The following is a 27,266-nucleotide window of genomic DNA, read 5'->3' on the forward strand; positions in this document are numbered from 1 at the left end:
CATGTACCCCTGAACTTAAAAGTTAAAACATAATAATAAAAGCACAGATATGTAAGAGGAACAGCTAAATATTTTGGAGATCTGTTCTTTGGGGAGGAAAGGTCTCACTCTGTTGCCCAGGCTGGAGCAGTGGTAGCTCACTGCAATCTTGAACTCCTGGGCTCAAGTAATCCTCCACCTCAGTCTCTTGAGTAGTTAGGACTACAGGCTTGTGTCATCATGCTTGGTTAATTTTTTTTTTTGAGACGGAGTTTCGCTCTTGTTACTCAGGCTGGAGTGCAATGGCGCGATCTCGGCTCACCGCAACCTCCGTCCCCTGGGTTCAGGCAATTCTCCTGCTTCAGCCTCCCCAGTTGCTGGGATTATAGGCACGCGCCACCATGCCCAGCTAACTTTTTGTATTTTTAGTAGAGACAGGGTTTCACCATGTTGACCAGGATGGTCTCGATCTCTTGACCTCGTGATCCACCTGCCTCGGCCTCCCAAAGTGCTGGGATTACAGGCTTGAGCCACGGCGCCCGGCCCTAGCGTTCTGTTTTTATCAATATTTGTCATTAATAGCATTTACATTGCTCCTTCAGAATTTATTTTGAGACAGGGTCTGGCTCTGTTGCCCAGGCCGGAGTGCAGCGGCACGATTATGGCTCACTGCAGCTTGGAACCCGGGCTCAGTGGATCCTCCCACCTCAGCCTCCCAAGTACCTGGGACCACAGGCATGTGCCACCACGCTTGGCTTTTTTTTCTTTGAGTTTCGTTATTGTCGCACAGGCTGGAGTGCAGTGGCGCAGTCTCGGCTCACTGCCTTTCTGGTTCAAGCGATTCTCCCGCCTCAGCCTCCCGAGTAGCTGGGATTATAGGCGCCTGCCACCACACCCATCTAATTTTTGTATTTTCAGTAGAGACGGGGTTTCACCATGTTGGCCAGGCTCATCTTGAACTCCTGACCTCAGGTGATCTGCCCACCTCGGCCTCCCAAAGTGCTGGGATTACAGGCGTAAGCCACAGTGCCCTGCCCAGCTGGTTAATATTTAATTTTTTTTTTGGTAGAGACGGGGTCTCTATGTTGCCCTCAAACTTCTGGGCTCAAGCGATCCCGCAGGCTTGGTGAGAGCCACCGGGCCCAGCCACTCTTTAAGAATTTAAAAAGCAGTTTCACATCACAATATCGTCTATCTCTTCCACAGTCCTCTTGCTTTTTACTGTCACCCTTTAAAAAGTATTATGCAGATAAACGGTGGTTTGTCAGTGAAGAAACCACCAAAAACTCTTGGCACTCCAAACCTCTGCCTTCTTCAGGCGATAGGATTAAGAATGGGATCCTAGGATGCTTACATGCAATGAAGAATCCGAAAACGCTTGCTAAGTGGCGCAAATACTGATTACGGAGAAAGAGGTCTTCTTCCCGCCTAGAGACAGCGTGAGACGTGGCGTGTGAGGCGGGGAAGGGGCGGGCGGAAGAAAGGAGACAGCGGGGCGGGCGGGGTGGAGGGGGGACGGAGAGGAAGGGGCGGGGATAGGGAGCGGGAACGGAGAGGAAGGGGCGGGGATAGGGGGCGGCAACGGAGAGGAAGGGGCGGGGATAGGGAGCGGGAACGGAGAGGAAGGCGCGGGGATAGGGAGCGGCAACGGAGAGGAAGGGGCGGGGATAGGGAGCGGGAACGGAGAGGAAGGCGCGGGGGAGACCGCTGTCTTGCCCCACCTTCCTGGAGAGGCGAGGGCCTGACCTGGACCGTGGAAGAACCCAGTGACTGACTGCCCCTAGAATCTCCTAGAACAGATTCTCGCGGCCCCTCCCCTCCCGCGACCCCGCCCCTCCGAGGCCCCGCCCCTCCCGCGACCCCGCCCCTCCGAGGCCCCTCCCTTCCGAGGGCCTCAGCGTCGGCCCGGGAGCCGCGCCCTCGTCCTATGTTTGTCCTAGCGGGCCGGGCGGCGGTTTCTCCGTTTCTTCGCAGTCTTCTGCTGTCTCCTGTGGTCACCATGAGCACCGGCACCTTTGTTGTGTCGCAGCCGCTCAATTACCGTGGCGGGGCCCGCGTGGAGCCGGCGGACTCCTCTGGCACGGAGAAGGCTTTGGAGCCGGCAACCGGTAACTGCACGGAGCCCGGGGAGGCTGGGGCGCCGCGGGGCCGGCGCGCGGATTTCCCGGCCAGCCCTAGTTCCCTTGTGTTCTGCAGGTTGACTTGAGCACAGTGACGGTGGAGAATCTAACGCTGTGCCTGTAGGCAGCTAGAGATTCTGGGGCAACGCGAGTTCCTCTGGGCGGGAAGGGAGGAAAAGGAAAAGCTGGTCAGCTGCGTGGTGGGATCGTTAGTTTTACCCGGGCCAGAACAGAATTCGCAAAGTCCTTGTGCGGAAAGTCGTGCCTCTGTTAACTGTTCCTTTTTGTGTGTGTCGTCCAGACTGGCGTGACCTCAACTCACTTGCACCCTCGACCTTCCGGGCTCAAGTGCTCCTCCCGCTTCAACCTCCCGAGTAGGATTACAGGCGCCCACCATCATGTCCTGCTAACTTTTGTATTTTTAGTAGAGACAGGGTTTCATCGTGTTACCCAGGCTGGTCTCGAACTCCTGAGCTCAGGTGAACCTCCCGCCTCAGCCTCCCGAAGTTTTGGGAGTACAGGCGTGAGCCACCGCACCCGGCCAACTGTTTCCTTTTAAAGCTAGGGCTGATGTATTATTGTTTTCAAATGTGTACGTAGGAGAAGATTTCTAGAAGAACGGGTTGGGGGAGATAATCATCTGTGTTGGGAATGGAGGAGCGCTCACAGATAGTTTCTAATGGCTACGAATGAGGACTTTGTCTCCACATTCTAATATTAAAATATTTCTACACATTAATCAGAATTGGGAAATGAAAAAACCCCACTCTTATTCAATACTTTCTTCTCAAGCTTTATTGAAGTGTAATTAACAAATAAAAATGGTATATTCTTAGGGTGTAAAACGTGATGTATGTATACCTTACAAAATGATTACCACAATCAGTCTGATTATCCATTGCTTCTACATAGTTAAGACTTTTTTGGATAGTGAAATATTTAAGATTTTTTTTTAGCAAATTTCAAGGATGCGATGCAGTGTTAGTAACCGTAGTCATTTATTCATCTTCCCTAAATAAAACTTTTATCCAGTGCTTAATGTGTGCTAAGCACTGTGCTGGGCATTGGATTTGCTCTGGGAACTCTGAGGGTTGCAGCGATAAGGAGGAAGAGGCTTTTTTTTTTTTTTTTTTTTTTGGTTTTGTGTTTATTTTGCTGGGTTTTATGGAATATATGTGGCGAGAAAAATGTAAATATTCTGTGTAAAATGTAGCTAGAGCAATAAAACTGGATTGCAGGGGACTGGAGAATTTAGTATTTGACCATCCACACTAAATCAGCGCAGTGACTTGGCAGAACCAGAAGGCATTATCACATTTCTTCTTTATGTAGGAGGAAACAGCTTCTATACTACGACCTAATCTTGGTACAAAAGGAAGAAAAATTGCTCTTTAATTGCCTGGGGTGTGTGTGACTCTCAGCCACCGCCTTTACCAGCTGGCTATTCAAATTTGTAACAGAAGTTGCAGATTTGTGAAATCTCTTTGGAAAGAGTCCCAGGAGTTCTTGTGAACAGGATTTGTTGATTTGGCAAACTTAATGAATTCTTGTTGGTAGAGGCAGTACAATCCTTGGGATATGGGTCCAGAATAATTGTTTTGTAATTTGCACCAGAATAGGGAGGGAGAGTAAAGGTGGAATAAGAAAAGGAGATCTTGGGTTTTTTGAGGGGAAAAAAGTTCTTTTACGGATGCCTTATCCTGATATTACTGCTTATTAACTAGATCTATCAAGTACCAATAGTATAACATACTTAGAACATTTTAGATGAGGGATTTACAGTCAGAGTTCATAACCCAATAGACTGATTACTTTTGACTTTCATTTTGCAAGACCCCTGAAATTGTGAGATAATGTTTAAGAGTGTTGCAAAACTTTATAGGAAGTTAACGTTAATAAACTCAATTGTAAAATAGTAGAGAACAGGGGTTCTTAACCCTAAATCCATGATGAATTTAGGGCCGGGGACATGGCATCCCTGTAATTCTGTTATGTGTTTAAGTACATTTTTCTGGAGAGAGGTCTGCAACTTTTATCAGACTCCTGAAAGGTGTCAGTGACTGCAAAATACAGTTAAGAACTGCTAGGCTGGGCACGGTAGCTCACACCTGTAATCCCAGCACTTTGGGAGGCTGAGGCGGGTGAATCACTTGAAGTGAGTACCAGACCAGCCTGGCCAACATGATGAAACCCAATCTGTACTAAAAATACAAAAATTAGCCAGGTGTGGTGGTATGCACCTGTAATCCCAGCTACTCAGGAGGCTGAGGCGGGAGAATTTCTGGAACCTGGAAGGCGAAGTTTCAGTAAACCAAGATCACGCCATTGCACTCCAGCCTGGGCAGCAAGAGTGAGACTCTGTCTCAAAAAAGAACTGCTAGTATAGAGGTGGTCACTAAATCAAACCATACTGAAAAACAAAAAGGGAATACTAAGAGAATTTTGATACATAATATTTTATTTAAATATGTGGCAACAATTTGAGATAAAACTGACTTTTCCCCTCTTTATAGGCCGAGTGATAGCTACTTTCACATGTTCAGGAGAAAAGGAAGTAAATTTGGCTGTTCAGAATGCAAAGTCTGCTTTTAAAATATGGAGTCAAAAATCTGGCATGGAGCGTTGCGGAATCCTTTTGGAGGCTGCCAGAATAATAAGGGTATGTTCCAATTTATTCCCTTCCAGAAAACTCAGACATTGCTCTGAGGGTTCTTTGTGATGTTTGCAGTTTGACTTTGGTGCAACAGTCAGAATGTTTTTATGAAACAAAATAATTTCTACATGCTCACCTTAGTATACAAAACAAGTTTTTGTTCAATACTTCCCATCTGGATCTTGGCTCTTGGACATCTCAGGTTTTCATGTTTGTCATTGTTTTGAATTATAATGCACTCTTTATAGCTCATCTTTCTTTGTTATTTTTATTTTTTGAGATGGAATCTTGCTTTGTCACCCAGCTGGAGTGCAGTGGAGTGATTTCACTCAACTGCAACCTCCGTCTCCCCGGCTCAAGCAATTCTCCTGCCTCAGTCTCCCAAGTAGCTAGGACTACAGGTGCCCACTACCACACCTGGCTAATTTTTGTATTTTTAGCAGAGACAGATTTCACCATGTTGGGCAGGCTGGTCTCAAACTCCTGACCTTGAGTGATCCACCTACCTCGGCCTCCCAGAGTGCTGGGATTACAGGCGAGTTACCATGCCTAGCCTTCCGTTTCTTTTTAACCCATGTTGTTTACTTGTTTCCTTTTTATTCTTTGTGCTGATGACCCTCAAGTCTACCTTTCTTTTTTAGATTTCTTTTCAGATAGGGTTTTAAGTAAAGTTTTGTTGCTTTAATTGTCTGGGAAGATTTCATAAATTTGTGGATGTTCTCTTTAAAAAAAGAAAGTTAAACTTTATATTGTCTTAAAGATCGGAAGTACCAGATGCTCATTATAGAAAGTTGGAAAATTCAGGGCCGGGCGCGGTGGCTCAAGCCTGTAATCCCAGCACTTTGGGAGGCCGAGGCGGGTGGATCACGAGGTCGAGAGATCGAGACCACTCTGGTCAACATGGTGAAACCCTGTCTCTACTAAAAATACAAAAAAAAAATTAGCTGGGCATGGTGGTGCGTGCCTGTAATCCCAGCTACTCAGGAGGCTGAGGCAGGAGAATTGCCTGAACCCAGGAGGCGGAGGTTGCGGTGAGCCGAGATCGCGCCATTGCACTCCAGCCTGGGTAACAAGCACGAAACTCCGTCTCAAAAAAAAAAAAAAAAAAAAAGAAAATACATCAAAATATGCATCTTGGATATCTGAGTGGTAGGTCTGTGATGACTTTTCGTCATAAGCATGTTAAGTCAAACTGTGAAGGGTCTGAGAGTTACCTACTTTTAAGAGTGTGTGTGTATGTGTGTATATATATATAGTACACACATATGTAATGTATGTATACGTAACTATACATGTATAATTATAATCTATATAATATACATATCTGTTATATGTGTATATTATATAATTATGTATAATATATGTATATAATATACATACATATCCTGGCAAGAGACAGGAGGCTTTTTGGATATAAATAATAAAAAAGTTAGTTTATTATTCATAGCAAAATGCAGCAGCCATAGCAATACCTTAGCACTAGTTTCTGTGTTTTTTTTTTTTTTTTTTTTTTTTTTGAGATGGAGTCTCACTCTGTTGCCCAGGCTGGAGTGCAGTGGTGCAATCTCAGCTCACTGCAACCTCTGCCTCCTGGGTTCGAGTGATTCTCCTGCCTCAGCCTCTTGAGTAGCTGGGATTATAGGCATGTGCTACCACCCATGGCTGTTTTTTGTATTTTTAGTAGAGATGGGGTTTCCCCATGTTGGTCAGGCTGGTCTCAAGCTCTGGACCTCAGGTGACCTGCCCACCTCGGCTTCTCAAAGTGTTGGGATTAGTGACGTGAGCCACCATGCCCGGCTTAGTTTTTTGTTTTCAAAGCACCAGTCCCCACGGTAGGTGAGGGGATGTGGTGAGAACCAGGTGAGATCCCTGTGCATGCAGAAAGTTGCAGCAAAGAAGAACCCTAAAATTCTGAGATTCATTTAAATAGAGGCTACTGGCACGTCTGCCTATCCTCTCCTTTAGGGAGAAAGAGAGAGATTGAGATTACTTACTAAGCAAATCTCCAGGGTTGAGAGGGAAAGTGTCACTAAGTTCATTATCGTGGAGTGTAAGCAGATGTTTCCAAGAACAACAAATATGGAGGTTTACAATTCTACATTTCTCCAGAGTTCTCTATCTTTAGGGAGATACTGTCTCTGCCTTTCAGGGCCTTTGCTATTCAGTCAGCCTGTCAGTGTCCTTTGCTCAGAAGGCCCTGACCATTCAGAAATACCAAAATATTCGTGCAGAATTTTCTCCCAATGAAGTATTTTCCCCTGTTATTAAAAATTTATTTTTGGCCGGGCGCGGTGGCTCAAGCCTGTAATCCCAGCACTTTGGGAGGCCGAGGCGGGTGGATCACAAGGTCAAGAGATCGAGACCATCCTGGTCAACATGGTGAAACCCCATCTCTACTAAAAATACAAAAAATTAGCTGGGCATGGTGGCACGTGCCTGTAATCCCAGTTACTCAGGAGGCTGAGGCAGGAGAATTGCCTGAACCCAGGAGGCGGAGGTTGCGGTGAGCCGAGATCGCGCCATTGCACTCCAGCCTGGGTAACAAGGGCGAAATTCCGTCTCAAAAAAAAAAAAAAAAAAAAAAATTATTTTTAATTCAATAAACCAAAGTTAACTCACGGCAGATAATTTAGTATTTTCATTTGTCCATTTTTTTTTTTCCTTTGAATGAGCAGTATTGTAAGGCTGTTAAGAATTGGCTCCTTTATTGTTAAGAAATGACTTTTATTGATCCTAAATAATATCTAATAATAGTTTTTGCTCCGAAATCTATTGTCTGATACTAATTTTCATTGCTTTTTACTTTACCCTCCCCTTTGTATTTCCTTTGATACCTGTGTGGTGTTTTATTAATCAGAAACACACTGCTACCTTTCTTTAAAGCGCTTGTCTGATGATCATGTTCTGGTCCTGCCTTCACCTCAGTTTATTCTGTAACTGAAGAGATCCTACTCTGTGACCATACCTATAATCATATTAGCTCTCAGTTTTCTTTGAGTGATTTTTCTAGTTAAGATCTGCAGTTCTTTGCTCCTTCCTTTTTTGACGGGGTGTTGCTTTGTCACTCAGGCTGGAGTGCAGTGGCACAATCATGGCTCACTGCAGCCTCAACCTCCTGGGCTCAAAGGATCCTCTTGCCTCAGCCTCCTGTAGGTATGCACCATCATACCTGGCTAATTTTTGTTTGTATTTTTTGTAGAGATAAGGTTTTGCCATGTTTCCTAGGTTAGAATTTAAAAAAAAATTACTGCTCTAAACAGTTAATTATTTTTTTTTAAAGATTTTAAGAATAAGGCCGGGCACGGTGGCTCAAGCCTGTAATCCCAGCACTTTGGGAGGCCGAGGCGGGTGGATCACGAGGTCAAGAGATCGAGACCATCCTGGTCAACATGGTGAAACCCCGTCTCTACGAAAAATACAAAAAATTAGCTGAGCATGGTGGCGCATGCCTGTAATCCCAGCTACTCAGGAGGCTGAGACCGGAGAATTGCCTGAACCCAGGAGGCGGAGGTTGCGGTGAGCTGAGATCGCGCCATTGCACTCCAGCCTGGGTAACAACAGTGAAACTCCGTCTCAAAAAAAAAAAAAAAAAAAAATTGCAAAATTTATTTAAAATATGCTAACTTGCCCTTTTTTTGTTTACTTGTTTGTTTTTGAGACAGAGTCTCACTGTCACCCAGGCTGGAGTGCAGTAGCATGATCTTGGCTTATTGCAACCTCCGCCTCCCGGGTTCGAGAGATTCTGCTGCCTCAACCTCCCAAGTAGCTGGGATTACAGGCACACGCCACCACGCCCAGCTGATTTTTGTATTTTTAGTAGAGACGGGGTTTCACCTTGTTGGCCAGGCTGGTCTCAACCTTCTGACCTCGTGATCCACCCATCTCAGCCTCCAAAAGTGCTGGGATTATAGGTGTGAGCCACTGTGCCTGGCCTGAATTTTTTTATCCTTAGTAAGTTGTGGAGGCCAGAACTAGAAACGGTATTTGAAAAACAGTATTGATTGAGTGCTAAGTATTAGAAAGTATTAGAGTATATGTTGCAATTCTTTGGGTGAATTAAAGTGATGCATATTACAGCCTCTTAAATACAATTTCCCTAAGAACTGTTTTCTCTTACCGTATATGAGCAAACATACTTAGATATTTATATACATATATGTATTATGTTCATTTCCCAAAATGAATTACTGTTCCACTTGTGAGCCACCCATTCTCTCCGCATTCTGTACCCCTCACCTCTTCAGTAAACACATACTTCAAATCAGAATGAGCCTACCCTGTGACATTCAGAGCCTCAGAGAGCATGGGTTCATTCCTGCCTGGTCTTGCCCCTTCTTTTACTAACTGATTTTGGCATAAAGTTGTGGTCTTAAATCTCTGTCAATTAATTAATGAGGGAAGAACAGGGCTGCTGTTCAGCTATAAGCTTTATCTCTTCTAAATGTAACACTGCCATTTCTTCCCACTTGAAGTGAAAACTATTTCTAGCTTTAAAAATTGAGCAGTGTATTCTGTTTAAGCATTAACTAGATCAAGTCATACTGGAATATGTCTTAAATCTAGTCTCCTGTTTTATCCAAAGGAACGGAAGGATGAAATTGCCACTGTGGAGTGCATCAACAACGGCAAGTCCATCTTTGAGGCCCGCTTGGACATCGACACTTCCTGGCAGTGCCTGGAGTATTTTGCAGGCTTGGCTGCATCCATGGCTGGTAAGTCCTCATCTGGTGTCTGTCACCAGCTGACAATGAGGCAGAAGTGGTAAAGGGCAGAAGGGCCTAGTGGTAAAGGGCAGAAGGGCCTAGTGGTAAAGGGCAGAAGGGCCTAGTGGTAAAGGGCAGAGATTTTAGAATTAAGACAGACCTGGGTGAACCTATTGGGTTTGTCACTTTCTACCTGGGTGACCTGGGAAAAATGTTTCCTAATCTAGACTGGAGATAATAATTCCTAGCTTCTTGGGTTGTTTTAAGGATTAAATGAGATAGTGCATATATAGCACTTAGCATGATACTTAAGCTTTAGACCAAATTTCTGAAAAATCCGTTTTTACAAGACTCATTTTGTCATATTCACCACTTTTATCTATTTAGCAAACTTTTTTTTTTTGACAATATATAAAGTTGTCAACAATTGATATTGGATGGTTTATAGGGCCTAGGAAGGTTGCAGGAAGCTCAGAACCTTCTCCTCCTGTTGTGTCTTCCTCTCATTTCCATTTTGTTTCATCTAAGCTATCTAATGGAGGCTCAGTAAATTCTTAGAGAATTAAATCAAGTTGGGTGAACATGTGTTTGAAGGATAGGCAGGATTCTCTATGTGGAGAGAATATGTGGAAACCAGTGGAAGAATGACTGGAAAAAATAGAATAATGGAGACAGGGTGAGCCTGGTGTACTGGGAGCAGTGGGGAGGCTGCGCTGACTGGAGTACAAGTCAGACTGCTGCAGACGTTGGTGAAATCTTGGGGAGGACAGACCTGCATCCTGCTTTACTCCTGTTTTCCCTGTAGGTGAACACATCCAGCTCCCAGGTGGATCCTTTGGTTATACCAGAAGAGAACCACTTGGGGTATGTGTGGGAATAGGAGCGTGGAACTACCCCTTTCAGATCGCCTCTTGGAAGTCAGCTCCTGCGTTAGCCTGTGGTAAGAATGAATTATCCCTCCATTTGAGAACCATTTGTTCTCTCCACATTCTCTACCCTTCACCTCTCTATGAATTTAAATCAGAAGGGACCTGCTCTGGGATATTCAAAGCCTTAGAGGTCATGGCTCATTCCTGCCCTGTCTTGCCCCTCAAGGATCTTACAGTTTAGATTATACACAATCATGTCTAGATGGTCCCAGTTTTTATTTATTTAATTTTGTATGTGAAAAGGAAGAAATATAATTTTCTTTTTAAATTGAATTAGATTTGTGCTACTTACAAGTTCTCTTCCTTTCTGGACAAGAATTTTAATGTATGAGTTAGCACTTAGGAGTTTGACTTCATTTACGAAGCAGAGGATAAACTTCTTTCTTCATTTGGATCTTAAGAGAAATAATAAACAAGGCTTCCATCAGATGAGCTTTGGCTGATTCGCATCAAACAGTTTTCCTGCAGTATTTAAAGAGAAGAATCTGTGGGGAAAGAAGACTAATTATATATTAGAATAAAACCATAATGTTATAAAGCATTACTGTTAGAACGTTACATTGAAATGCAGCTTTTGTCCTTTTGCCATTGCATGTTCTTGTTTTAGCCTGTTTCTCTTTGAGAAACATCTGTGAAAGAGTCAAAATAGTCCCAGAATTAAGTCACTAGCTTTGAGGACTCTCATCAAGTGAACCTTTCTGGTCTTCAATGTCAAGTTTTATCAAACGGAGCTAATTATACCTACTTCATACTGCTGTCGAAAGTGTTAAGTGAAATAATATACGTGAAAAGGCCTAGATAGGCAAGTGTGAGACTGGGCAACGGTAGGGTTTGGGATCCGTATGAGAGAAATCAAGATGAAAAGGACAAGATTTGTTTATTGATTAGGTTTGGCTGTGTCCCCACCCAAATCTCAACTTGAATTGTATCTCCCAGAATTTCCACGTGTTGGGAGGGATCCAGGAATCAAATCATGAGGAAATCAGGAATCGTGAGGGCTGGTCTTTCCAGTGCTATTCTGGTGATAGTGAATAAGTCTCATGAGATCTAATGTGTTTATCACATTAGATAAACAGGAGTTTCCGCTTTTTGCTGCTGCTTCATTTTTCTTTTTTTTTTTTTTTTTTTTTTTTTTTTTTTTTTTTTTTGAGACGGAGTTTCGCTCTTGTTGCCCAGGCTGGAGTGCAATGGCGCGATCTCGGCTCACCGCAACCTCCGCCTCCTGGGTTCAGGCAATTCTCCTGCCTCAGCCTCCTGAGTAGCTGGGATTACAGGCACACGCCACCATGCCCAGCTAATTTTTTGTATTTTTAGTAGAGACGGGGTTTCACCATGTTGACTAGGATGGTCTCGATCTCTTGACCTCGTGATCCACCCGTCTCGGCCTCCCAAAGTGCTGGGATTACAGGCTTGAGCCACCGCGCCCGGCCATGCTGCTTCATTTTTCTCTTGCTGCCGATATAAGAAGTGCCTTTAACCTCTTGCTGTGATTCTGAAACCTCAGCCTGGTGGAACGATAACTCCAATTAAACCTCTTTCTGTTCCCAATTTTGGGTATGTCTTTATTAGCAGTGTGAAAACGAATTAATACACTTATTAATAACATTTGGTCTAGGATTTGATAGGGGAAGAGGAAACAATTGGAATCATTCTTTTTTTTTTTTTTTTTTTGAGACGGAGTTTCGCTCTTGTTACCCAGGCTGGAGTGCAATGGCGCGATCTCGGCTCACCGCAACCTCCGCCTCCTGGGTTCAGGCAATTCTCCTGCCTCAGCCTCCAGAGTAGCTGGGATTACAGGCACGCACCACCATGCCCAGCTAATTTTTTTTTGTATTTTTAGTAGAGACGGGGTTTCACCGTGTTGACCAGGATGGTCTCGATCTCTTGACCTTGTGATCCACCCGCCTCGGCCTCCCAAAGTGCTGGGATTACAGGCTTGAGCCACCGCGCCCGGCCGGAATCATTCTTTTTATTTTTATTTTTATTTTTTTTGAGACAGTTTCTCTCTGTTGCCAGGCTGGAGTGCAGTGGCACAATCTCGTCTCACTGCACCCTCCACCTCCTGGGTTCAAGCAATTCTACTGCCTCAGCCTCCCGAGTAGCTGGGACTACAGGTGCACGCCACCACGCCCAGCTAATTTTTGTATTTTCAGTAGAGACGGGGTTTCACCATGTTGGCCAGGATGGTCTCGATCTCTTGACCTTGTGATCCGCCCACCTCAGCCTCCCAAAGTGCTGGGATTACAGGCTTGAGCCACCGTGCCTGGCCTGGAATCATTCTTGAATTGTCCTCTAGTCCTATTTTCCGGGGATCATTGGTCTTAAGAAGTCTTTTTATGTTTGTGTCTTGGGTTTATGCAGGTAATGCCATGGTCTTCAAACCTTCTCCCTTTACACCTGTTTCGGCATTGCTACTAGCTGAAATCTACACTGAGGCTGGTGTGCCTCCTGGGCTCTTCAATGTGGTGCAGGGCGGGGCTGCCACAGGCCAGTTTCTGTGTCAGCATCACGATGTGGCCAAAGTCTCCTTCACTGGAAGTGTGCCCACTGGCATGAAGGTGAGGATGAAACCAGTATTGATCAACACAAACGGCATTTGGATAGGGCAAAGCCGGTCCTACTCAGAGTATATTTTGGAAGCTTCTGTTTTGATTTTGCCTAGCTTGTATTGGAAATGGGGAAGGAGTTTTTATTGGGCAAAGGTGTGAAGTTTCCTGTAAAAGTGTGAAGGGGCAAAGGGAGTACACATGGGGTGATTTGTGGTAGGCCAGGTAGAGGTGGAAATACCAGTTCCAGCCTAAGGAGAGGATGTGTCTGAGTGGATGGGGCGTAGGCTGCCACTTGTATTGTTTGGTGATTTAATTTTTTGTATAGAAGGAAGGATTTTTACTCAGGCTATTTCAGATTTATTATTTTGACATTAATTTGTGTTCTGAACTCTGTCAGCCTTATACACAGTAACAGTAACACAAAAGAATTTCTGACCATGATAGTCCTGTGAATTCACAATATTTTTTATTTTCATTTTTTTGAGACAGAGTCTCACCCTGTTGCCCAGGCTGGATTGTCGTGGTGCAATCACAGCTTACTGCAGCCTTGAACTCCTGGGCTCAGGCAATCCTCCTGCTTCAGCATCCTAAGAAGCTGGGACTATAGTCATGTGCTACTGTGCCTGGCTAATTTTCTTTTTTTTCTGTAGAGGTAGGGTCTTGCAATGTTGCCAAGACTGGGACAATATTTTTTAAATGAACTCCCTCTTCCAGTGTCAGTGCAACTCTGTGGATTCTCTTCAGTTTTCTGGAAAAGTATATTTTAATAGACAAAATGCAAAGGATATAGACAAGAATAAGGCTACAGGTCACACACAGTTCAAGATGATTTTGTAGGTTCAGGGTCTCATTGACCTCGCATGTGATATAATTTTGTGTTAAAGTTCTGAATACCTTATCCGTGTTCTGTAAGATCATGGAGATGGCATCTAAAGGAGTCAAACCTGTTACCTTGGAACTTGGAGGCAAATCTCCACTCATCATCTTCTCAGACTGTGATATAAACAATGCTGTGAAGGGGGCGCTGATGGCCAACTTCCTCACACAAGGCGAGGTATGTACCTGCCCCTGGAAGAGGTGTAAAAGGAATCTCCACCTCCTCATCTGACAGCATGTTTTAAAGCTTTTTAGTTTGTAATACTTTCTGACTTACAGAAAAGTTGCACTAACAGCACAAAGAATTCCCAGGTACCTTTGAACCAGATTTCCCAAATAGTAACATTTTAACACATTTACTTTATCATCTTCTTTATCTGCCTGTACATACCTAGGCATATTAAGTTTTTCTGAACTTTGAGAGTAAATTGTAGACATAAGGCCTCTAACCTCTAAATATAAAGTTCCTTAAAACAAGTGCATTCTTTTACATAAGCACAGTACACTTAGTAAGATTTAAAAAATTAACACTGATATCATACTGTTACTCAGTCTATGGGCCTTACTCAATCTATAGCCCCTATTCAAATTTGCCATTTGTTTGACTAATGCCCTTATAGCAAAATAGAAAAAAATGTTTTTTTCTGGTCCAGGATCCAGTCAGAGAGGATGAATTGCTTTTAGTTGTATTGTCTTTAATCTCCTTTAGTTGAGAACAGTTCTTTTCTTATAGAACCTTGACGTTTTGGGAGAACAGACCATTCATTTCGTAGAATGTTCTTTAGTTTGGGTCTGTCAGATGTTTCCTGTTAGATTCATATTTTGAATTTTTGGCAAAAGTACCACAAACATGTTGTATACTACTCACTGGTGACTTAACTTTGATCACTTGCTTTAAGGTGAATCTTCACTGTAAAGTTACTGTGTCTTTCTTTGTACGTAGTTAGTAAGATCTTGTAGGAGTATTTTGAGACTATCAAGTTCCTCATCAAACTTTCATGCAGTAAATACCTTTATCGTCACTGATATGTCTTGCTAAAAGCAGTTTTTATTATGGTGGTTGCAAATGGTGTTTTCCAATTCCATCATTTCTTCTATATTTGTTAGTTAACCTTCTACTGTAAGAAAGAGCTTGCCTTTCGCCGGGCGTGGTGGCTCAAGCCTGTAATCCCAGCACTTTGGGAGGCCAAGGCGGGTGAATCACGAGGTCAAGAGATTGAGACCATCCTGGTCAACATGGTGAAACCCTGTCTCTACTAAAAATACAAAACGTTAGCTGGGCATGGTGGCGCATGCCGGTAATCCCAGTTACTCAGGAGGTTGAGGCAGGAGAATCGCCTGAACCCAGGAGGCAGAGGTTGCGGTGAGCCGAGATTGCGCCATTGCACTCTAGCCTGGGTAACAAGAGTGAAACTCCGTCTCAAAAAAAAAAAAGAAAGAAAGAGCTTGCCTTTCATCCCTGTTTGTTTTTCATTCATTTATTCATACCAGTGTGGACCCATGGATTCTTACTTCAGTCTATGGGTTGTAATCCAGTACTATCATTATTTATTTATTTATTTTTATTTTTATTTTTTTTATTGAGATGGAGTCTGGCTCTGTGACCCAGGCTAGAGTGCAGTGGCACCATCTCGGCTCACTGCAACCTCCGCTGCCTGGGTTTAAGCAGTTTTCCTGTTTCAGCCTCCGGACTAGCTGGGACTACAGGTTTGCACTACCATGGCCCTCTAAATTTTTTTTTTTTTTTTTAAGATGGGGTTTCACCATGATGGCCAGGCTGGTCTTGAACTCCTGACCTCAGGTGATCCACCCACCTTGGCCTCCCAAAGTGCTAGAGCCACTGCACCCGACGGCCCTCTTTTTATTATTTTATTTTTTTGAGATGGAGTTTCGCTCTTGTTACCCAGGCTACAGTGCAATGGCGCGATCTCGGCTCACCGCAACCTCCGCCTCCTGGGTTCAGGCAATTCTCCTGCCTCAGCCTCCTGAGTAGCTGGGATTACAGGCATGTGCCACCATGTCCAGCTAATTTTTTGTGTTTTTAGCAGAGGCAGGGTTTCACCATGTTGACCAGGATGGTCTCGATCTCTTGACCTCGTGATCCACCTGCCTCGGCCTCCCAAATGCTGGGATTACAGCCATGAGCCACTGTGCCCGGCCTATTTTTTTGTATTTTTAGTAGAGACGTGGTTTTGCCATGTTGGCCAGTTTGGTCTCGAACTCCTGACCTCAGGTGATCTGCCCACCTTGACCTCTCAAAGTGCTAGTATTACAGGTGGGAGCCACCATACCTGGCCTCAATATTTATTTTGATGCTCAAATAATTGCGTATTGGCTAGTGGGAACCCCTTTCTGTGACCTTTTGTAATGTCCTCATTATTCTTTGAATACTTCATTACTTTCTGGCATAGCAAAGTGTTCTAGACTCATCTCATACTTCCCCTGGCTGTGCTCTAGAATCAGCCGTTTCTCTAAAGGAGCCTTGTTTCCATTATTGTTTGTTTGTTTGTTTATTATTGTTATTTTTGAGACAAGGTCCTACTCTGTTGCCCAGGCTAGAGTGCAGTGGTGTCTTCTTGGCCCATTGCGACCTCGGCCCCCACCAGCTCAAGCGATCCTCTCCGCTCAGCCTCCCGTGTAGCATGCCATCACAGCCAGCTAATTTTTGTATTTTTTGTAGAGATGGGATTTCACTGTGTTGGCCAGGCTGGTCTTGAACTCCTGGTCTCAAGTGATCCATGCACCTTGGCCTCCCAAAGTGCTAGGATTGCAGGCATGTTCCACTGTGCCCATCCTGTTTTTTTATATTTTGTAATTTTTTTAAATGACTATTTAGAAGGACTATCTTCAAACCAGTTATTTCATAAATAACATGTTTGTTTGTTTGTTTTAACAAGTTGAGTAAATTGTTGCACAATAAGCCACCTCACATCCTTCAGCAAGAAAAACACTAAATCCGAACAGTAAAGATGTTCATATGCAGCCAACACCACTGATCATTAGGGAAATGCAAATCAAAACCACAATGAGATACCATTTCATATCCATTAGGAGGATGACTAATGCCACTGCACTCCAGTCTGGCGACAAAACCAGACTCCATCTCAAAAAAGAAAGGCAATATTGTACACATTAAAGGAATGTGTACTGTTCAAAAAGGGATACCCTACAAGCATTACCACAGAAAACTGGAAGAGCCTACACTGTTACCCAGCATGTTGTTGGCACTGTTGTAAACAAATAAAGGCAAAATTCTGGTCAAGAGAATTAATGTGCACATTGAGTATATCAAGCACTCTAAGAGCCAAGTTGGCTTCTGAAATGCATGTAAGAAGATGATCAGAAAAAGAAGGAAGCCAAAGAGAAAGGTACTTGTGTTCAGCTGAAGCACCAGCCTACTCCACCCAGGGAAGCACACTGTGTGAGAACCAATGGGAAGGAGCCTGAGCCGCTGGAGCCTCTTCTCTATGAGTTAATGGCATGATAGGTGCAAAAAATTAAAAGACCTCTGGACTGCGAAATTCTTTCTCTTCATTGAGTAGAGAAGTATGGTGTCCTTTCCCTCCAAGAAATATTTAAAGCAAATTTTAATTGTGTCCCAACTCATTGTGAGATTGTCTCGATCTCTTGACCTTGTGATCCACCCATCTCTGCCTCCCAAAGTGCTGGGATTACAGGCTTGAGCCACCACGCCCGGCCTGCTATAGTCATAATTCTAAATTTTTACCAGATAGATAAGACGTGGTATTTCAGCATAGTTTTAATTTCACTTTGTCTGTCTATCCGTCAATCAATCAATCAATCAATCATCTGTCTAGCTTTGAGATAGGGTCTTGCTCTGTTGCTCAGGCTGGAGTGCAGTGGTACAATCTCGGCTCACAGCAACCTCAGTCTCCCAGGTTCAAGTAATTCTCCCACCTTAGCCTCCAGAGTAGCTGGGACTACAGGTGTGCACCACCACACCGAGCTAATTGTATTTTTAGTAGAGATGAGGTTTTGCTGTGTTAGCCAGGCTGGTCTTGAACTACTGACTTCTAGTGATCCACCTGCCTCAGCATCTCAGAGTGCTGGGATTACAGGGTAAGCCAGCATGCCCAACCTAATTTCAGTTTTATAATTATGAATGACATTGAACATCTTTTTCAAAATTCACATATAATGTTCACATTTTTGGTGTGTTATACTATGAGATATAATTTTCCATTAATTTTTAAGAATTTTTTAAAATTAGTGATCATAGCCTTTTATTTGATATAAATGTTGCAAATAATTTTATGCCAGTTTTTCAATAGTCTTGACTTAGTTTAAGGTATTTGCCATGCAAAAGATTTTTATTTTTTGTAGTCAAATTTATCGATTTTTTTTTTCTTTAATTTTGTCTAGATTTGGGATAATTGAAAACTTTTTTCTACACCTAGGTTTTAGAGGAATTACCTGTATTTTCTCATTTTTTTTTTCTTTAAAAAAAAAAAGTCTCACTTTCTCACCCAGGCTGGAGTGCAGTGACGCAGTCATGGTTCACTATATCCTTAATGTCTTGGGCTCAAGTGATCCTCCCAAGTAGCTGGGACCACAGGTGCATGTCACCACACCTGACTAATTTTTGTATTTTTTGTAGAGATGGTGTTTCACCGTGTTGTCTCAGTTGATTTTGGACTCCTGAGCCCAAGTGATCCTCCAACCTTATATTCCCAAAGTGCTGGGATTACAAGTGTGAGCTACTATGCCTTGATTTCTTATGTTATATTTTGATTTTTGATACATTGGGAGTATGTATGAAGTAAGATACGTATCTTATTTTATGTTTTCCAGATTACTAATGATTTGTTCTGGAACCATTTATTTAGTCCATCTGTGTCTTAATGGTTTAACTTTCACCTTTGTTATAAACTAGATTTTCATGAGCACTTGGATCTGTTTTTGGGCTTTTGTGTTCTATGTTCTTACAACATTTGAACAGTGTTTATGTTCCTTTCTATAGGAGGGTCTGAATAGTGATTATTAATGATTTCAAAGACAAGCATGGATTGAAGTCAATTTTTTAACACTTAGATTTAAGACCACAGTTCTTAATACAGTTTTACTCTTCAGTTCCTTGCCATCCTTAAAATACACACCCAGATTGAGCCTCTGATAGGGGGAAGTAGGAGAGGTGCTGTGGGTTATATGGATCTAGCAATGGCCTTAACAAAATTTAAACAAGCAAAATAAGAACTTTTACCTCAAAGGTCAGATTTTGCTTATGGAGTGATATGTCCACAATTATGTGTGTGATCCTTCTTATTCAGTATGGAGACAATTTTTTAGAAATGGAAATACCCTTTTAAAAAAATGTATAGTGTCTCTTTTCAGTTTAAAGTTTTTAGATTGCGTTCCTTTTTCCTTTTCCCTTTTTTCCCTTTATACACATAGAAATTGATGTCTGTGTTTGTCCTTTAGGTTTGCTGTAATGGCACAAGAGTATTTGTGCAGAAAGAAATTCTTGATAAATTTACAGAGGAAGTGGTAAAACAGACCAAAAGGATTAAAATTGGAGATCCGCTTCTGGAAGACACAAGGATGGGTCCACTCATCAACCGACCACACCTGGAGCGAGTCCTTGGGTTTGTTAAAGTGGCAAAGGAGCAGGTAAGAAATAATTTGTAGTAGGGTGGGTTGGGGAAGATTAAACTAGTCCTAAATCACTTGCTTTGTGCCCTTTTCATGTTAATATTCATTTGACTGTTAGCATTCCTGGCTGTGTTCTGCTTTGTGCCTGCACTGTGAAGACTAAGTATGCATTTGTTCAGGATACACTTAACGTTTCAGGAATGCATTTTGGGATTGTATTTTTAATACAAAAGTTTTTTTTTTTTTTCCCCTTTTCGGCAGGGTGCTAAAGTGTTATGTGGTGGAGATATATATGTACCTGAAGATCCCAAATTAAAGGATGGATATTACATGAGACCTTGTGTATTAAGTATGTCTTCTTTTTGCTTGCTTTTAGATTATTTGAATTAAATACTGAATAGATAGAGGTGAATATTTATAAAATATGTATATGGTATAAAGCAGGGACTGGCAAATTATGTGGTCCTGCTACCCAGGTTTAAGAAGTAACTATGGCAAGGTGCAGTGGCTCATGCCTGTAATCCCAGCACTTTGGGAGGCCGAGGCGGGTGGATCACGAGGTCAAGAGATTGAGACCATCCTGGTCAACATTGTGAAACCCCATCTCTATACTAAAAATAAAAAAATTAGCTGGGCATGGTGGCACGTGCCTGTAATCCCAGCTACTCAGGAGGCTGAGGCAGGAGAATTGCCTGAACCCAGGAGGCATTGGTTGCAATGAGCCGAGATCGCGCCATTGCACTCCAGCTCGGGTAACAAGAGTGAAATTTCATCTCCAAAAAAAAAAAAAAAAGTGAACTACATACTCCATTACCTTCAAATCCTTCTGTGTGCCCCCTTTTTAGGGCACCCATATGTATTAATTTATACAGGACCACAACTATCATTCTGGAAGCAAGGGACTAAAAAATATTAAAGTGCATATTTGACTTAAAAAATTAAGTAATTTGCCGGGCGCGGTGGCTCAAGCCTGTAATCCCAGCACTTTGGGAGGCCGAGGCGGGTGGATCACGAGGTCGAGAGATCGAGACCATCCTGGTCAACATGGTGAAACCCCGTCTCTACTAAAGGTGCAAAAAATTAGCTGGGCATGGTGGCGTGTGCCTGTAATCCCAGCTACTTAGGAGGCTGAGGCAGGAGAATTGCCTGAGCCCAGGAGGCGGAGGTTGCGGTGAGCCGAGATCGCGCCATTGCACTCCAGCCTGGGTAACGAGAGAAACTCCATCTCAAAAAAAAAAAAAAAAAAATTAAGTAATTTAATTCCTTGAGAAAGTATAGAATGTTTTTCATGTGACATATAGGTCATTGTATTAAACATTTTGCATTGCTATGAAGGAGTATTTAAGATTGGGTTAGTAGAAAAGATGTTTATTTGACTCATGGTTCTTCAGACTGTACAGGAAGCATGGTGCCATCATCTGCTCTTGGTGAGGCCTCAGGAAGCTTTCAGTCGTGGTGGAAGGTAAAAGGGGAGCAGGCGAGTCACATGGTGAAAGAGAACAAGACAGGTTGCAGGCTCTTTCAAACAGCCAGGTCTGTGTGAACTGACAGAGCCAGAATGCACTCATTACCATGCGGAGGGCATCAAGCCATTCATGAGGGATTTGCCCCTGTGACCTAAAAACCTCCCACGAGGCTCCACCTCCAACAATGGGAATCATACTTCAACATGAAATTTGGAGGGGAAAAGCATCCAAACTGTGTCAGTCTTCAGTATAACAAAACCAGTTTGTCAGATAATGTATTAGTCTTTTTAGAAATTACATAATAATTTTTAGTACCTCCAGTCAGTCTTAAAAATCGAGTTTTGACAGTCAAGGTATATATAGTCATCCCACTCCCAACCATCTACTACCTCCTTCAGAGGTAACTACTATTCTAAATGTTTTTAATCATTCTTGGCGTTTTGTCTATCATTTTATAGTGTATGTTAGTATCCCTTACAGAAATATTGATAGTTTTGTAGGCTGTAAACAATTATACATAGATTGAACCATGTTGTATAATGTCTTACATCTTATTTGGAGATAAATTAAGCTGGGTTTTGCCCCTAAGGTTGATAGTGGTGTCAGTTTTTAACAGCTTTATATTTGATGCAATGTATAGCCTTTCACCCTCACTAAAAAGAACCACTGATGTTTAAAAGCTGAGAAACCTAATGTCCATACTATGAATTAGATTGCAGTTATTACATGAGTAGGAAAAGCTTACAATATATTGTTAAATTAAAAATACTGGGGCCAGGTGCAGTGGATCACTCCTTTAATCCCAGCACTTTGGGAGGCTGAGACACTTGAGTCCAGGAGTTTGAGGCCAGGCTAGGCAACATAGTGAAACCTCATCTTCGAAAAATTAGCCGGGGGTGATGGTGCACGCTATGGTCCAAGTTATTCAGGAGGTTTTTATTTTAATGTTTGCAGCTAATTGCAGAGATGACATGACCTGTGTGAAAGAAGAGATCTTTGGGCCCGTTATGTCTATTTTACCATTTGACACTGAAGCTGAGGTTCTAGAAAGAGCCAATGATACCACTTTTGGACTAGCAGCTGGCGTCTTTACCAGGTATATGGAGAGGGACACTGAGAGCAGTTTTGGAGTGGGGCTACAGTATCTGCTCAGATATATAATTTTTTTTTTTTTTGAGACGGAGTTTCACTCTTGTTACCCAGGCTGGAGTGCAATGGCGCCATATCGGCTCACTGCAACCTCCGCCTCCTGGGTTCAGGCAATTCTCCTGTCTCAGCCTCCTGAGTAGCTGGGATTACAGGCACATGCCACCATGCCCAGCTAATTTTTTTGTATTTTTAGTAGAGACAGGGTTTCACCATGTTGACCAGGATGGTCTCGATCTCTTGACCTCGTGATCCACCCGCCAGCTACTCAGGAGGCTGAGGCAGGAGAACTTCCTGAACCCAGGAGGTGGAGGTTGCGGTGAGCAAAAATCGCGCCATTGCACTCCAGCCTGGGTAACGAGTGAAACTCCGTCTCAAAAAAAAAAAAAGAAAAGAAAACACACATCAAGGAATTAAGAAACCTCTAAGCATATAAACTGTGGGCGGTATTCTTCAAAAACATGATTTTTAGTGGCATTATTGTAGCTCCTAACTGAAATGCATTATAACTCATGTAGCTATATTTTCTGTGGCTGGATATTTAGGATATTTTTTCCAGTTTTAACTGTTACAGTAATGTGATTAATACCTTTGTGCATAAACTTTAAACCTCTGCTATTGCAAGTGAAAATGATTTGGGAGTACAATTTCTTTGAAATTAATTGCAGATTGCTTGGTTTTATGCACACTTTGATTAGTCTTTGGCAGTAGTAGGCAGTTTTCTAAAGCTGCTTTACACTGGGGATTATGCTGTTTCTTTGGTGATACATTAAAGTTAAAAAAATTTTTTTTATAACTTTATGGTGGGAACTTGGGAAGAAAGCCCAGGTCTCAATTGAGGACCTGATGTAATTGCTTCTCTTTGAGCTCTGAAGAAAAGATTGAGGAGCTGGTCTTTTGATTTGGGGATTGAGCAGGTTAAGTGCTCTTTCTTTGCTTTGCCACCCTAGCACAGACAAAGTGCAGCTACAAAGGAGGGGAACTCCAAGGTGCTATTCCTTTTCTCTTACCAGCTTTGCTGGGATAATGAACATACAATTCACCCACTTTTTAAAGCGTACAGTTCAGTGGTTTTTAGTATGTTCATGGAGTTGTGCAACCATCACCATCATCTAGTTTTTAGGACACTTTCATCATCTCAAGAAGAAACTTTGTGCCCATTAACAGTTGCTCTTCATTCCTGCTCCCCACCCTCAGCCCCTGGCATCCATTAAACTACTTTCTATCTCCATGGATTTGCCCATTCTGAACATTTTATGTGAATGGAATCATACAATATGTATTCTTTCATGACTGGCTTCTTTCACTTAGCATAATGTTTTCAAGATTCATTTTTTGTGGCATTTATCATATTATTCCTGAATAATATTCCATTATATAGATATGTACCACTTTGTATTCATGCATTCATCCGTTACAGACATTTGGGTTGTTTTCACTTTTTGGCTATTATGAATAATGATGCTATGAACATATATGTATACAGGTCTTTGCGTGGACATATATTTTCATTTCTGTTGGGTATATATCTAGTAGTGAATTGCTGGGTCACATGGTAACTTTATGTTTAACTTTTTGAGGAACTGCTAAACTGTTCCAAATTGGCAGTGCCATTTTACATTCCTCCCACCAACATATGAAGGTTCTAATTTGTCCGCATCCTCACCAGCCCTTGTTATTATCTGTCCTTCTGATTTTAGCCATCCATGTGGGTGTGAAGTAGTATCTCATTGTAGTTTTTATTTGCATTTCTGTGGGTTTTCTTTTCACTTTCTTGATAGTCTTATTTGTAGCACAAAATTTTAAATTTTGTCCAATTCTGTTTTGTTTGTTACTTTTGATGTCATGATCTAAGAAGTCTTTCCCTGACCCACAGTCGTGAAGATTTATTCCTGTTTTCTTCAAAGATTTTTATAATTTTCAGCCTGACCTTTTTAGGTCTATGATACATTTAATTTTTGTGTATGGTGTAAGAAAGGGCTCCACCTTTTTTTTTAGCATGTAGATATCTACTTGTTTCAGCACCATTTGTTCAACAGACTGTTCTTCCCCCACTGAATTTTGGGTGCCCCTATTGCTGCTACTTATTTTAAAGATGCCTTGTGTATGGGACTATAAAACCTAGTCCATGTCTGTTTTGCCTGGATGATAAAAGATTTTAAAACATTTTGAAGGAATGAGAATTTACTAAGATTTGAGAACCTAGAACTGGCCATGTAACTTCTCCTGTTAAAGTAGTAGCCTAAGAAACTCTGAATAACCAACACATTTTTTTTCTTCATAGGGACATCCAGCGGGCTCATAGAGTGGTAGCTCAGCTTCAGGCTGGAACCTGCTTCATTAACAACTATAACGTCAGCCCAGTGGAGTTGCCCTTTGGTGGATATAAGAAGTCAGGTAAGGAGCTGGGAGGTGTGAATGCAAACCAGGTCTCTAAAGATAGGTCATAATTCAGACCTTACAGACTAGTGTTCCTAAACCTGTTTGCCTATTGGAATCATGCAGGGAAATACAGGTTCCTGGTCCTTCCCCAGATCCACTGTAGCAGTCTCTGGGAATGGAAGTCAAGCATCTTCCCCTACCCAACACCCCTAGAAGGTTCTAACCTATAGCCTGGCTTGTGAACTGCTGATATATATCTCAAAAAGGTTTAACTTATGGGTAGAATTACTTCTTCATAACCTGTGATTACTATAAGCATAAAATCACTCCCTTAGGGGTTCTGTATCAGGGATGTCCATCATCATCCACTGTGGAGTTTTTAGATTCCATTTAGGTAAAGTGTCTCTAAAGTAATATCTCAGTAATTTTGTTTCCTCTGTTATGTCAAATTAACAAAATCTTTAAATTTATCATTAAGTAATGAATTATAATTGTTTTCATTACACTTGATGGCATATGGGATTGTTTTTCCTTAGCCACTGCTCATTCATTTCGTTTATTCAGTAGTCAGACATACGTTACCACAACATACAAATGTGTAAGTCTGGTATAGTGTATCAGGAGAAGTTTTGAGGCATCGGGAGTATAGCCAGAACCTTGAGGTTCTTTCTATGGAGTTTGTTGCCTGTAAATATTCATTTACATATTTCTCATACCGTTCTTCTAGAGTGAAAATTGGTTTGAACTTTGTTGAGGCACCATTCTGAGTCTGACCTCTAGTTTCTGTGGCACATATTTACCATCATCACAGTGTTGGTAAATATATAAACCCTGATGAACACTGATGAGATGGTGGGTGTTAATTTGACAGTCTTATTTATCCTTGTTGGGTACTCAGAGGAGCCACATACAGAGGCACGAGTGTTGGTGGGAACCAAGGTGCATCTTATTAACATGTAATGTCAGTGCAGGGAATTATTTTTTGGAATCGGCAGCTTAGGCCTTTGGAGGGTCTTCTAACTTTCCCTTTCCTTTGGACCAGGCCATGTTATGTGGGATGAGAGAGCAAGAAGGATGGTCAGATGTGCAGAGCAGCACCTGGCCTAACATGCCTGACCAGCTGTGTCCTTAGAGGATTTGGAAAGGAACAAACGTCAGAGTGAGGTCTTCCCAGGACCTTGTGTGTGATTCCATTTGAGTGGTGCTCCCTGGAAATGTGCCTTTTTGGGACCCTGGCCTTGCCCTTAGAAGGCAGAGCCTACCAAAGTCTAGCGCAGGGTGTACAGGCAGGGCCAAGGGTGGGATACTACCCTTTTAGCACAGTAACCTCCCCCACTAGTAATTGGCAGTGTCTTAGACTCTGAGTAATCAGAGAGACGTTCAGTGCCTCCTCCCCAATATGAGTTGGTAGGGTAAGATAGTAGGTTAATCTTACAGCTGTAGAAGAAGTGGTGAATAAGCCTATTGTGTGGAGTTAAGTTTTAAATTAGCATCAGCTTTCAAGAGTGTCAAGTTGATTGTTGTAGAGATTGCCTTTAACACTTGATATAAAATCCGAGCATTTTTTAGACCTCAACCCAGAATAGTAGGTACTTGAAGTTAAGATTTATATTGGTGGTAAGAAATGAGACCTGTATATTTTCCTATCCCCATCCCCAAAGGCCACTGGGTCATTTTTCCCCATGCCTAGCTCCATCCACAGCTAATACGTGGATTGAGGACTTTATTCCAAAACATTTAGGTTCTGTGTTCTTCTTCCCTAGCTCTGATAAGCAGTGCTCATCTTTAAAGATCATTATGACTTTTGACTGTTGTAGTGATGGCTCATCCCGACCCCTTCTTCTCCTTTCAGGATTTGGCAGAGAGAACGGCCGTGTGACAATTGAATATTATTCACAACTGAAGACTGTGTATGTGGAGATGGGCGATGTGGAATCTGCTTTTTGAAAACCTGCAGTGAAACCTGTTGACATGGCCAGGCTGTGGAATGATGCAGTCGGTCCTGTTGACAGAGGCAGTACAACTAAATGCCATTTTAAATCCGGAATTTTGGCATTCAAGATAAGAGAATGGTTCGGTTCATGTTACTCTTTTTCTCTCAATCAGCTTCCTCATTGAAAATGTGCGTAAGTGCCTTATAGATACTAATCAAGAAAGTTGTGATTTTCCTCAAAGTATATTTTTGTGAACTCTAAGTGCCAGTAATGTACTTCTAGGGAATAGGAAAGGGGACTATACATCTTCCACACATTTGGCCAGTTGTCATTATTAATTCTCCGGTGTTTTTCAAGGAACTTGGTCCTGGCTGATCCAAGTGCGGTGTTATTTACAACTAATTGATCTCAGTCAGTTTGTAGATTTCTTTGTTCCTTTTCCATTCCCACTTCTTCACTTGACTAGTCTTGGGGAAAAAAAAACAAAAAACCAACTTTTGTTTTTTTGTAGGTTCTTGGTAGAATCAGTAGAGATGGTTTCAGCTTACTGACATTTTTTAAAACTGTATTTCCCTTGTCACTCTATTGTGAAACCTGACAACTGGGATAGAGAGGGGATTAGATAATAGATGGGGTCAAATTCTGTGTGAAAGGTTAATCTGCCTAGTCAGCGCTTTGTCTCTGTTCACTACTGTGATGGGAAACCTATCTCCCTATCTTGGGCCCTTGAACTACAGCCTGCTGTCTTACACCAGCAGAGCTACCCTTTAAATGTACAGATTACTTGTATGCCAATGTAATATAGTGAAATTAAAATCACGCTGTTAATTCTTTTGCGTTAGTGTTTTGAAACTAAACATATCTTAAGGTTATGAAAGGACAGAGAATAGGGCTGATGTGAAAAGCACAAGACGGGGAG

The 27,266-nt window shown here is 42.4% G+C and overlaps 1 protein-coding gene across 1 annotated transcript; it reads left to right on the forward strand.

Annotated features, from left to right (window-relative positions):
* The first annotated feature begins 1,846 nt into the window (after nucleotides 1-1,846).
* Nucleotides 1,847-27,175, forward strand: ALDH9A1 (aldehyde dehydrogenase 9 family member A1). The gene is made up of 11 exons (XM_010338680.3): nucleotides 1,847-2,087; nucleotides 4,613-4,758; nucleotides 9,335-9,464; nucleotides 10,261-10,395; nucleotides 12,746-12,942; nucleotides 13,847-13,987; nucleotides 19,249-19,437; nucleotides 19,681-19,768; nucleotides 21,840-21,981; nucleotides 24,316-24,428; nucleotides 26,266-27,175. Exons 1-11 carry the CDS (start codon nucleotides 1,907-1,909, stop codon nucleotides 26,358-26,360), a joined length of 1,557 nt encoding a protein of 518 aa, XP_010336982.3. The 5' UTR covers nucleotides 1,847-1,906; the 3' UTR covers nucleotides 26,361-27,175.
* Nucleotides 27,176-27,266: the final 91 nt, after the last annotated feature.

This window comes from Saimiri boliviensis, chromosome 19 (assembly GCF_048565385.1).
Source record: "Saimiri boliviensis isolate mSaiBol1 chromosome 19, mSaiBol1.pri, whole genome shotgun sequence".
Taxonomy (NCBI): Eukaryota; Metazoa; Chordata; class Mammalia; order Primates; family Cebidae; genus Saimiri; species Saimiri boliviensis.